Raw genomic sequence first — 13,315 nt, 5'->3', positions numbered from 1 at the left:
AAGAGTAACATTTTCACTATAGCCAATTTGTCTTCCGGGCAGGAATTTTTTTCCCTTATGAAATGAAAAGCCTCTAGACTGTGTTCCAAAAGCCCTATTCAGTTTTAAGCTGCTCAAGTTAGTGCTAAATGTTAAGCTTAAAACTGCACTAAGACTTTTAGGACACTTTTTGTTTGTGTTTCCGAAACAACTAATTTTTAAAAATATACTTTCCTTTTAGTTTAGTTGAGACTAGTAGAAAAGTTTCAGAGGGGGCCACGTTTAATTTATGGTTTAATTTGGAGGGATAGTGATGAAAATGTATTTTTGTAAGGTCAGGAGAACATTGTTCAAATTGTATGTTCATTGTTCTGAATCCGTTAACGCCTCTGCGTTTGAGACTGCTTAATTATAATGCTTCTGAAGGTAGATCTGTACTGCCGCACCTGTCATTGAACTAACAAACTAATTAAAAATTTTTTTTTCATTTTGGAAGATTGGTGTCGTTTTCATGTTAATATTAGATAAAACCCAAGGCTTTAAAAAAAACCCATTTGTGCTAATGGCCATTCATTCAAATAGGCGGACTCCCTCTAAGCTCCGGCCCCAAGCAGAGGCACTTTTTCCATCTCCTGCCTCTCCGCAGTTCCGAGCCTACCAGGCTGACCCCTGGAGGGGACTAAGGCGACAGGGGGCGGGGCTAGCGCGGAGAGGGAGGGGTCCTCTGGGAGAATTGCAGCTGTCGATTCCCACTGCACCGCCTCCGCCATTTTAGGGAAAAGGGTCTCAGCGGAAGTAGTCGCCGACCCCCTCCTACACCACCACCCCCGCCGCCTCCTCCTGCAGGGACTTGAAGTTTTAGAGGCGGGGCCTAAGCCGAGTCAGGGTGGAGCCTTGGGAGAGGGGCGCTCTGCAGGGGGCGGGGCTTTCGGGAGCGCGCTCGGGGTGGGGGGGGATGCTCTCCTTTTCCGGGGACGAGCCTGAGGAGCAGCCAGCGCTCTGCGGGGAGGCTTCGGGTGGGCTGGGAGATGCCGGGAGCTTCCTCCCCGCCCGGCTCTCCCCAGACTCTGGCTCAGCCCGAGGCTCTGGCGGGCAGTCCGGTCCTGCCGGCGGCCCCAGAGCAGCGGACTCGGCAGGTGAGGAGCTCCCCACGCCGCCCCCCACCTCCCATTTGAGTCCGGGACTCACCGGGCCCCGGCTTGGAGTGTGTCAATGTGGGGAGCCGTCACCCTGCCACGCGCGAGCCCACGCACGCCTGAGGATATGCGGCCTTGGCCCGGGGGAGGTCTGCGCCCTTCCTACCTTGGTGGGCTGGTAAGGTAGTTGGGGAGGGGGAGGGCGGAGAAATGTTCCCAACCCTGCCTCGACGTACCCGGCTGCGCCCTGGCTCGCTGCCAGCGCGCTGCGGCTCCTCCGCCCCCGAGAAAGCGGACTCGGGGCCCTTCGGAGCGCGAGAGAGCGAGGTGCCCAGGGTCTGAAATGGAAAGGTCAGCTCCTCATACTGTCCTTTGGGAGGCACAGTCACTGCCCTCTCCCGTAGAAAAAACAACCACCCCAGCCCACGGGAATTCCGTGTTCCTGGGGCTTTGTACCCCCCTCCCCCTCAGCTGCGGTGACAGCGATTGTGTCCTCCCACGTCCTTCCCTTCACCCCCACCCCCCTTCCCACTGCCACTGGGGCTGGGAGATTGAACGCGCTGCCTCCTGCAGCCCAGCCTCAGACCACACTGGTGACTCCTTCCCGCCCCCCCCGCCCCCCCCACCTTGCAGGCCAGTGAATGGAGTAGCATCTGGTCCTGTACTCTCGAGTCTGGCCACAGCCACCTACATCCTGACACACCGTCATCTGCTGCAGCTTGCACTAGAAAGGAGTCTGCCCTCTTTGACACTCTCCACCTTGAGACTCCAGGGGGGCTACATTGTATACTCAGGTTAGTAACTGGTTCGATAAGTATGGGGAATAATTGGTGGATAGTTGCCTCTGCGGGTGAATGGGAATGTTATGATTTACTGGAGAGTAGATGTTTTGGGTTTTTTTTTTGTTTTGTTTTGTTTTGTTTTGATACAGGCTGCTGACCTTTTTCTCCTGGGATAACCAGTTGGAAACCACAATTCCATTTCATCTGAACACCTGCTGTTTTCGGTCCTGAATAGTTCACTTCTGCAAAACCAAATATGAATTACTTAAGAAATGTATAATTTGTTCAATGTTAAGTGAAGGTACATTTTCCATTGCATGTATTCTGTGGTTGAGAGATTGAGTTGGAAGGTCTTTTGTTGTTTGTTTTTTTGGCATCCAACCTTTTTTGAGGGGAGAATGGGTACTGGAATCCAATCTTTAGCTTTGACTAGGACCTGAAAATATTCTTGTGACTCTACAAATAAATGCTCCAAGTGTTAACTTGTCAAACTTATTTTTACTTCAAAGCTTAAAACTTTTTAAAATTACATTTTAAAAATATTTTATGTTTTCTTCCACTTTGCACATTACTTGCTGTGAGGCTATCAAAGCCAACTTAAAAATATTTTTGTAGTTTCACTCTTCATTGATTAATATGTAAGTAGGGAAGAATTCTACCTTCAAAGGAAATAGTGTCCATTTAATATAAGAATAAATTAAACAAGTTATTGTTATGGCATTATGGCAAATACTTCTTCATTTTAATGCTAAATGTATCTTCAGATTTTGTAGGCAGGCTAACTTAGTACATCAAATTTTATCTCTTTAGATTAGTGAAAACTAGTAGAAGTGAATAGAAATGGTTTCTCCTATGGATTTCTAGCTATAAATAAAAGTCTAAAATAAATAATGGGCACATTTTACCTACTTATTCTCCTAGACTTGAATCATTTATTAATTGCTTAATTTGAATAGCACTTCTCCATAGTGAATTGATAGCTTGCCTGGGGAGTCATACCAGTATTCAAGTCCATCCATTGATGGATACTGGCCAGAGAAGTCACTTCAATTCTTTTTTTTTTTTTTAATTTAAAACCCTTACCTTCCATCTTGGAATCAATACTGTGTATTGGCTCCAAGGCAGAAAAGTGGTAAGGGCTAGGCAATGGGGGTCAAATGACTTGCCCAGGGTCACACAGCTGGGGAGTGTCTGAGGCCAGATTTGAACCTAGGACCTCCCATCTCTAGGCCTGGCTCTCAATCCACTGAGTTACCCAGTTGCCCCCAGTCACTTCAATTCTTAGTGCCTCAAGGAGCTCTCTGAAGACTATTAAGTTGAATAACAGGTACCTATTGGGGATCTCACTCTACTCATGAAATCACATGTCCAATAAAGAAACCCAGAATTCTTAGGTTGGTTGTTTTTTGGATTTTTATTTCTGTTATCAGTATTTCTATTGACCAGTAACTTCCAAAAGTATAGTTTGGCCGTGGTCTATTTTAGTCTATCCTATGAACCCAAAGATGTCATAGGTTCATTCCTATGGAGAAAATAATATGATTATTTTAAATACTTGTGCAAATTAAAATTATAATCCAGTATTTGTAAAATAGCCATAATTTATAGTTGGGGCATTAGACATAATTTTTTACCACAACCTTCCCAGAAATTCTTGTTATTTTTATTCTCCAGGTTGTCATCACACATCCCAAATGCTTGTTCTGCTAGCTAAAAAACTTGTCATTATAGCTTTTTGGGGGGAAGCATCAAACTTATTTCTTGTTTGAGACAGCTAAGTGATACAATGGATAGGAAACTGGTCCTGGAGTGAGGAAATTCTTAGTGCAGATTTGGCCTCAGATAATTTGCGTAATTGTTTGCCTCAGTTTCCTCAACTGTAAAATGGGATAATAATAGCATATACCTTTTGGGGTGTCAAAAGTATTAAATGAGATAATATTTGTAAAAGCACTTATCACTATACCTAGCACAGAGTGGGTACTTAATAAGTACCTAGCACCTACTCTTTGTCAGACACTATGCTAAGCACTTCACAAATACTCATTTGATCCTCACAACAGCCTGGAGAGAAGGTATGATTATTATCTCCATTTTACAGTTGAAGATACTGAAATAAGAATTGAGTTGCCTGGGGTTATATAGCTAGAGAGTGAATAAGGTGAGATTTGAACTTGGGTCTTCCTGACTCCAGGCCTAGCTGTCTATCCACTTCACCTATTAGCTGCCCTTTAGACAAGTAAAATTTATTAAAGTAGAGGAGAGCCATGACCATTCCTTGCTGGGAAGTCAGAAGAAGCAGTGGTTTACGGTATTAAACGCTAAAGAGTAGTTTAGGAGCAGGAGGAGGGCAGAAAAGAAGCCTTTGGAGTAGATAAGGAGATCATTAGTGACTTTAGAAATATTTGTTTCAGTAGGATGTGATTTGAAGTGGACTGAGTGGCTGAGGTTGTAAAGACAGCAGATGTAGACTTGTAGAAATTGAGCAGAGCCGTTCAAGAGGAGAAGAGATGAGGGAGAGGAAACAGTAAAGGTGTTCCTATAGTAAATATTTGCATTTTGAAATGAAATTAATTTTAGTACTCTCTGATGTCCTAAAAAAATATTCTCCATTAATGGTGCTTGATAAAAGAACATTGATCTCTCTTTTGTTTTAAACCCATACCTTCCAACTTAGAATCAATACTGTGTATTGGCTCCAAGGCAAAAGAGGGGGAAGGACTAGGCAATGGGGGTTAAGTGACTTGCCCAGGGTCACATAGCTAGGAAGTGTCTGAGGTCATATTTGAACCTAGAACTTCCCATCTCTAGGCCTGACTCTCAATCCACTGAGCTACCCAGCTGCTTCCCATTGATCTCTTAAAAAGAAAATAACTTGAATTTTAGATATAGTAACTTGGAAAATTGTATACTTTAAAAAGGTCCAGTTCATTATTTCTGTTCAGCTTCTTAAAAATGTAATATTTATATGTATCTACTTAGTAATCAGTGTCTTTGTTCGGTGATAATACTGATTAGAGTTCTCATTTAGCCATAATAATAATAAACAGATGTATAATATGCTTATGTGTATTAAGATAAAGGATTGTTTATTATTTACACTATTTTTATAGTTTTTGTATGGTCAGTTCTTAAAACTTTTCCTCCAAAAGTTGACTTCTCTGTGACATATACTATACTGCATTTCTAGCAAATGTAAATTTTATGTCTAGAATAGAATACTGCCTGAATTTTGTAATTTAGATTCTTTTGTCTTTGTTTCCCTAAATTCCTGAATTTGGAAAAGGCTTATCTATTTGAGGAAAGAAGTTATTGGTAATAGTCATATTCGGTGTTGCTTTTTTCCAATAATCAGCAGATTATTGTTTAATTTTTTTGCTTTTTAGTACTCAACATTTAAAATTTTATTTTGTGTTAGAGTGCTATAGGATATACGTTCTATCCTTTTATAGTATTTTACATGAGATTAGGGCTGATTAAATAACAGTATTCTATTTTTTATGCACTGAGGACAATACTTAGGGATGTATTAATTCTGTTGCCTTCTTTTGAAAACACCAAAGATTCTTGATGCTTCATGATTGCTACCCTTTTTTATTTTCTACTTTTGCCATTATTACCTTGTCAAAATAAATGACCCATTCAGAGGATTGTTAGTACTAATTATATTCAGCAATCATTCTTGACTATTATTGAATAACTTACCTAACATGTTTTCTTATTACCTAAACAAATTTAATATAGTCTAGTATCAGTTATGACTTCTTGGAAGCTCTATGAATTCTATCTACTAATTTCACTCACATTTATTCTCTGTTTGAAAAGCTTAGGATTTTATTGCTAGCTAAAAGTGTAGAAAATGCCATCTTAAATGTATATTTTATATCTTGTGTTCTGAGATGTCAGAAATTACAGTAAACCTATTTTGACAGGAAAGCTTATTTCTGATACCCTGAGATTTGTCTTTTTGAGACTTAAAAACGAGCACAAAAGCTTAAAATTGAATTCTTTGACTTTCATCTTCTTAAATGAAAGACAAACAAGAACCAAGGATAACACAGTGCAGCTGTACCAAACCCATTACTACTTTTTTGCAGGTGTATAAATAACATTTACCACACTGGTCCCTGATTGTGCACATATCACATTGTTGTATCACATTTCTCTTTTTAAAAAGTTGAGGGCTATAAGATACATTATGTTATACCTCATAGGGACAACTCTTCTTTTGCATTTGGTTGAGTATAACTTGCTAGACCTTTATAAACTTTGCCAAAATCTTCCTCCTGACCCAATGAAAACATAATAAAGTTCCCCATTATTATTTTTTTTATTGTGCTCAAGCAAGTTAAGTAACTAAGCATTCGTCATAGTCTATTTCATTCTTTTACTAAATGCAGAGGGTGTGTAGGAGTAAGTTAGATCCAATCCCAAGGACTGTCTTTGTACCAACCTGAGTATCAGAACATACAGACTAGGATAAGACTGTGACTGGATATTGATATTGATATAAAGAACTCCAAGAAAAAGAAGCTTCCACTACCCATCCAACTCAGCTCCTTCTGTGCAGTTTTACAGTGATGGAGCTGTTGAGGTTAAATGACTCCCTTAGGATCACTCGACCAGGATGTGTCTTGAACCTAGGTCTTCCTGGCCCAGGCCAGCTCTGCATATATTGCCATAAGAAGAGTATGAAAATGCACAGCAATAGTAGCTCTCCATGGACAATTCTTTCACTATCTCCATTCCCTCCCCTACAAAAGTCTCTTTCTGATACCTCCTTGTGGTATGGTGGTTAGCTTGGTCTTTTGAAATACAAAATAAAAGTTATAGCAAGTCCTACCAAGACTCTGATGGGCTTTTATGATGAACTTAGTGGTAATCTTTATCTATTTTCAAGGTGACTTTTTTTTTTATCTTAGCAGTTCTCTGAGATGATCATTGATTCTATGCAATAAATGTTGATTAAGTGTCTACTATATGCAGAGCCCTGTGCTAGATACTTAATCTACTAATAGAGAGAATGGGTGTCCACACTAATGAAATTATAGATTTTTTTAGAATACTAGAATTTCTTCAGGCTTCTTACAAACTAGTGTTTAGCTGAGCTCAAAAAAGGTTAGATGCATGAAAGATTTGCTAAAAAAAAAAGTTCCCATTAAAATGTCTTATGGAAACTAGTTTTGGATTTTTTTTTTTGGAGAGCATACCCAGTCTTTCTGTATTTTTATCTATTGAAGTCATACGTGGTAGTTGATGAGATAAGGCAAGGGGTAAGACAGCAGGGTAGAAGGACAAAGATGGCTAACTTAATTCATGGCAAGGATTTGTTGGGACACTTGAAAAATTAACTTTTTTTTTTTCTTTCTCACAAGATAATGGTAGAGATGGCTAGGATCTGCTTCATTCCTGTTTCTCTCCTTTTTCCCGAAGGCACTTCACTGTTTTGTTTTAACCAATTTTCTTTTCAGAGGAAAATAGGAAGGTGAAAAGTAGAAGCTGACCTTTGGAAAAATATTGAGGTTTTACCCATATTCCTTCATTCTCTCTTTAGCACCTTTTCTGTGCCCATTTTCTATGGAGATTCCCCACTAGCCAAAATTAGGGCAATCCCAAAAATCAGCTTCCAGAAGATATAAATTGGCCAAAATGCTGCCCTAGACTTTAGGGAAGTCACATGCTGGAGTGGGACTTGGGATTCCAAAGTAAGTCTATAGAGGAGTACTAGTGATCTTGGAAGCTATCATTGGGAATGTATGTGGCAGTGGACAGATATAACTCAATTTCCTTATCTATAAAATGATAGGGTTGGACTAAATGACTCTTTTCTTAATGGTATGTTAATATTTTACTTATTTTTATTCAAAAATATTTTATTTTCCTAATTACATGTAATAACAATTTTCAACATACATTTTCCAACATTTTAAGATCCAAATTTTCTCCCTCTCTCCCTTCCCACACCCCTCTCAGAGACGGTAGCTATTTGAACTAGATGACTTTTGAAATCCATCTAGTTCCAGATGGATGATCTCTGTTAACCCAGTAACTTCTCTTGGTAACTCTATAATTTTCAAACTGTACTAAGCCAACTTGTGGCTTACTTCAGGGTGCCAAAGGGAACAGCAAGAAAGCCCCTCTGCAAAGATAGCATCTATATATTTGGCACTATTTTGTGTATACCTTATTTTACACTAGATTTTGTTTTTTCAACATGTATGATAAAGAACATAATAATTGCGACTTTGTTCTAAATAAACTTATCTTTGAAGGACAAAATTAATATGAACCATTTAAAAATTGTATTTCTCTTTAATAATAAAGTGTTTATGGCCCTGTTAATGTTGTTGGGACAGAGGACGAGGGAAGAGATTGAAGAATGGATTGTTTCAGCTGAAGTGCTCAAGATTTATCAAGTCACACTGAATCTTGTTTGCTTTTTTTCCAGAATTTTTGTTGGAGTAGTCTGATGAGAGAAAAATGAATTCCTTTGCTGACCTGACTTCAAGTAATCTAACTTCATCAATCAACATGACCAATTCTTTGCCTGCAACTGTAGCCTATCAATTCAATTCCACCAGTACTCCTCCGTCAATGTCAATAACTAGTCTTTTCCCAGCCTTGTTAGAATGCTTTGGTATAATCCTTTGCGGATATATAGCAGGAAGGGCACACATTATAACATCAACACAGGCCAAAGGACTAGGGAATTTTGTTTCCCATTTTGCACTTCCAGCCTTACTATTCAAAAACATGGTTATACTTAATTTTTCTCATGTAAATTGGTCTTTCCTTTATAGTATCTTAGTTGCCAAAGCTTCTGTATTTTTTATTGTATGCGTGTTAACATTATTAGTTGCCCGTCCTGACAGTCGATTTAGCAAAGCTGGATTGTTCCCTATTTTTGCTACACAAAGTAATGACTTTGCATTGGGATATCCTATAGGTAAGTTTTTTTCCCTTATTTTTCTTATTCAGGTTTATTTTTTTATTTAGATTTGTTAGAAAGAAAGAAAATTTAAGCCTTTAATACCAAAGAGATTTTTTCAAAGCATGATTAGTTTCTTCCTATTGGATATTTAAGCCTCTTTCACAATTGCATTTTTCCTTAAACTTTGCTATTAAAATTATTAAAATCATATTTTTAAAAATTTCAGGGTTAATGTATCTAAATATCTTTATTTTAAGAACCTAACTGATCTTAAATGTTGGTTACTTCCGAATCTTATTTTTTTTCCTTCTCCTCCTACGTTTCCTTTCCTTCTACATTTTAGGATAGCTTTAGTTTCAAGGATTTGGTCCTTTTTGCTTATTTGCATTGCTTTTTTTTGTTTGTTTCTGATCAAATGGTTGGTAATTACCAAAGAATATCGGAATATTTTGAATGTAAATAAATTCCAATTTCTAGCAAAAAGCTAATGGAACTCAAGGCCAGTTTTTTATTTAATAAACATTACACATTAAAGTTTTCAATATAGTAATGGATACCATGGATAAATGAAACAAAATCCCCAAAAGCCATTTTTCTGATATTTTTAACCTCCCACCAGATTTTACCATAGGTACCAAAAGGAATCAGACTGGAATTTTCATCTTTTTCTTTTCCTTCATACTTGTTAGTTATAGCAATCAAATGATGAGGAACTAAAATACAAAGTCAAGGCTACAATATTATACTCTTTGGAAAAAATTTAATTTTAAAATGCTTTTTATGTGAAGACTTTGGAAATTAAACCAGAATTTATATTTATCTCTGTAAGAGCAAGAGTGATATAAACTTATCTAGATATTTTTAGTAATCTCAAATTAGTAGTGACTCAGTTCCACAGTATCAGATACTTAAAGAAAATCATTTAGAACTTAACAAAACTGGTAAGTTACAACTTAACCAAACATAAGTAGATTTTCCAAATGTTATAAAAGAAATGACATTCATATCATATTTTAATGTTCACAAAGCACTTTTCCTAAATTATATGATTTAAGCTCACAGCAAACCTGTGAATTAGATAGTTTCAAGTATTATCTCTATTTTACACGTGAAACAGGCTCAAAAAGCTTATCATTTGGCTACTTGATAAGTATCACCAGTAGGATTTGAAACCAGATCTTCTATTTAGATTTTTTTTTTAAACCCTTACCTTCTGTCTTGAAATCAATACTGGTAGGGCCTAGGCAATCGGGGTTAAGTGACTTGCTCAGGGTCACACAACTGGGAAGTGTCTGAGGCCAGATTTGAACCCAGGACATCCCTGTCTCTAGGCCTGGCTCTCAATCCACTGAGCCACCCAGCTGCCCCCCTTTTAGATTCTTATATGATTTCAATGTCTGGGAGACACCTTGTTAGAGAAGAGTCTTGAAAAAAGATATTGTGCTCTTATGAAGCAAATGCTTTTTTATAATAAACAAACAGTAAGAACCATCATAGAGTGTGAGCTTTGCACTGTTTAGTTAGATTATGGGATAAAGATGTCTACTGTAAAATATCGTACATGTTAAGTCTAACTGTTCCCTTTTAAGACCCTCATCAAAGATTCTTTTGTTACAAATAAAGACTATTTACATTAAAAATGTATACACATAGGAGAGTAAGAACATGAATTAGTGGTAGTTGGTATTTTCTTAGTTGCCTTATATAGTTAGTAACAAGATACAAACATTTTCTTTCACTCTTGGTATCTTCTGATTTCACATGCTTTGAGAGACTCATCACTCAGTACCCTCAAAATTACATCGTCTCCAGCAAGGATCTCCTCTTTCTATACTTGCTCTAAGCCTGCTGCTTTTCCTCTCTGTTTTCTTCATTGTCATTTCCACTTCTTTTGGTAACACTTTCAACAATGTAATACTGTCATCCAAATATGGTGACTCAGGTGTCATTGATAGTGAAAATAGTTTGTTACAAATATTATTAAAAGTCTTTTCCAAATTTCCTGTTTCCCTCTTTCTAGGTCACCTCTGCTCACCTAGTTCAACCTTGCTTGGTTGAGTCTTTTGCCAACCTTTTTTAAAAACTCGTTTTCACTTCCACTGCTTCTCATTTTTATGTAGCAATACTACTCATAATCTTAAGCCATCCTTCTTGTAAAATGTTTCAATTAAATTTGTATTGTAAGCCGATGTTACCCTTAGTTGCCTTATTCTTGCATTTGACAAGATCAAGTGTTTGCTGGCTGAGATAGTTTTTAGGCTCTTTTCGTCTTAGAGCAACTGAGTTATATTGGTTGTACTTCCATATATTTTACCTACTCATTTATTTTTCAGCTTCATTAACATTTTAAAAAGTTGAGTTGGGGTTATTTTAATTGAATGCCATGCCCTTTTCATTTCAAGTTTATATTAATTTTGGTCTTTGATTCTGCAGTGACTTCCACATCAGTAATGAATTATTTTTTAACTGTTAAATTATAATCAGTTTTCATTTTTTTTCTGATATATGCTACTCCTCATATTCATTGGCTCCTAATTTGTAATTGTGAGTTTGTTTAGTGTACAAGTCTTTGGCTTCCTGTTTCCTACTCTTGAATGCCATCTTTATACCATCTTCCCCTATACCTAACTTTGCATTGAATTAACTAAATAACAAAGTACATTGCCTCATAAGCTGATTTAATTTGAAAGGTCTTGACTAATTCTTTGTAGAATTTTTCTTGCTTCTTCATCTCTTTTAAGTGGTATTAGTACATAAGCTGTAATCATTTTCATGAGAGTCTTTTTGCAGATATTTATCATCAGCACTGCAATACAAATTAAACAGATCTCTTGTTGCCTTTGGATGCATAATAAAAAACCAACTATGCTATCTACTTTATTTGCCTCTCCAAAGAGAATCAATGAACCATCCTTCTTTTTGTGTTATGGATTCATTTAGGGTTTTTTTTTCAACTGATGTACAGATAGTCCATTAGTTATGACATTATTTATAGTAACAACTTCCAAAAAAAAAACCCAAAGATTTGTACATTTCCAAATATTCCTTATTGGTTCTGATGAGATGATCCAAGTTTTAACTACTGTTTGGCTATTGGATAATAACCTCACATTTAGAATTCTGAATTAGGGTTTGTAGGCAGTCTGAAAACTCATTCTTATTCTCTTTTCCACCACCCTCCTGCCTTCACTGTAAAAATGGAATGGAGCTAAAGAGACCTGTTTTGTATTTTCCTTTCTTCCTTTTCTTTCCTTTGCCATTTCCAAAGAATTCATCACCAAATGAACAGCTTATTGTTATTGAGCCTCTCCATCCTTACCTAAGCAGGTCTATGAGAATAGACGCCTGTGCTAGGGCCATATTTGAAGTCTTTTGGGGTATGGCATTACCATTTTAGAGCTTTACTTGCATGCCTCTCAAGAGACCAAACTATGGTGAGGCAGCAAATAAGGATTTTGTGAAGAGATATTGCAGTGATAAAATTATAGCTGTTTCAAAATATCAAAAATATGTGAACTTGGGGAAAAAGGCATGTTGCTTAAATTTGTACTCAACTGTTAAGCAAATTTATTTCTCCATTGTTAGGTATTAGGTTCGATGTATTTGGTAAATTCAAGTTGGAAATTTCTGGAAAAGGAGTATCAATTTAGCCTGTTTTGGGAAGAATGTAGATTTATTGCATTAGGGAGTTCTACAAAGCAGTGTCTCTCATGTTTTGTATCTATTTCAAAGCATAGAATTTTTTCTTTTCAAAGCTAGAGTGTCAGAGTCATTTCCTCTTTCAGCTTTAGAAATTAGATGGGGGCAGGATATAAACTAAATGCTTGTGTGCTTCAAGAGAATAGCATTGAAAAGAATTTTTGCTAGACTTTAATTTTCAAAGCAATTAGCAATCTTAAGTGTTAGTTTTGCACTATTGCCTGGACACAAAGGACACAACCAGTATATTAGTAGGTATGGAGGAAATAGAAAAAATATATAAAGTTGGATGCATTTTTTACCTTCCCTAAATATGTACCTATATGAAAAATGGGGAATCAGGGTTATAGCCTCTAAACATGGTATCTTAACCAATGGAACAAGATGAAATTATAAAAGTTATATAACTTTGGGGCAGCTAGGTGTGCTCAGTGGATTGAGAGCCAGGCCTGGAGATGGGAGGTCCTGGGTTCAAATGTGGCTTCAGAAACCTAGTTGTGTGATCCTGGGCAAGTCATCTAACTCCTATTGTCTAGCCCTTATCACTCTTTTGCCTTGGAACCAATATTTAGTATTGATCCTAAGATGGAAAGTAAGGGTTTTAGAAAATTAAAATGAAAAAGTTATATAACTTAGTTATATAAGTAGAGAATAGGCATAATATAATAGCAACACCTATGTAGCTTACTGATTAGGTAGATAAATATTTATTTATCTGTCTCAGTTCATATTATCATAGTGTAAATTTAGAAATTTAATCTTTCACATTCTTTAAATATTTGTTGTGA

General features: G+C 37.1%; 1 protein-coding gene across 8 annotated transcripts in view; it reads left to right on the top strand.

The window, feature by feature from the left end:
- Positions 1–691: 691 nt before the first annotated feature.
- GPR155 (G protein-coupled receptor 155) overlaps positions 692–13,315 on the top strand; it is a 52,695-nt gene continuing 40,071 nt past the window's right edge. For 2 of the 8 annotated variants that reach the window (XM_056794015.1, XM_056794014.1), the window contains exons 1-3: positions 711–1,115; positions 1,749–1,909; positions 8,346–8,843. In XM_056794015.1, the coding sequence (XP_056649993.1) occupies positions 8,378–8,843 (466 nt within the window). In that variant the 5' untranslated portion in view covers positions 711–1,115; positions 1,749–1,909; positions 8,346–8,377. Of the gene's footprint in view, positions 1,299–1,748; positions 1,910–2,046; positions 2,199–8,345; positions 8,844–13,315 lie in introns of all 8 variants that reach the window. The other 6 variants (XM_016433712.2, XM_056794012.1, XM_056794013.1 and 3 more) reach the window with 6 other exon arrangements.

This window comes from Monodelphis domestica, chromosome 4 (genome assembly GCF_027887165.1).
Source record: "Monodelphis domestica isolate mMonDom1 chromosome 4, mMonDom1.pri, whole genome shotgun sequence".
Lineage (NCBI taxonomy): Eukaryota > Metazoa > Chordata > Mammalia > Didelphimorphia > Didelphidae > Monodelphis > Monodelphis domestica.
Note: the sequence above shows the minus strand (reverse complement) of the source record. Positions and strands in the feature narration are given on the sequence as shown.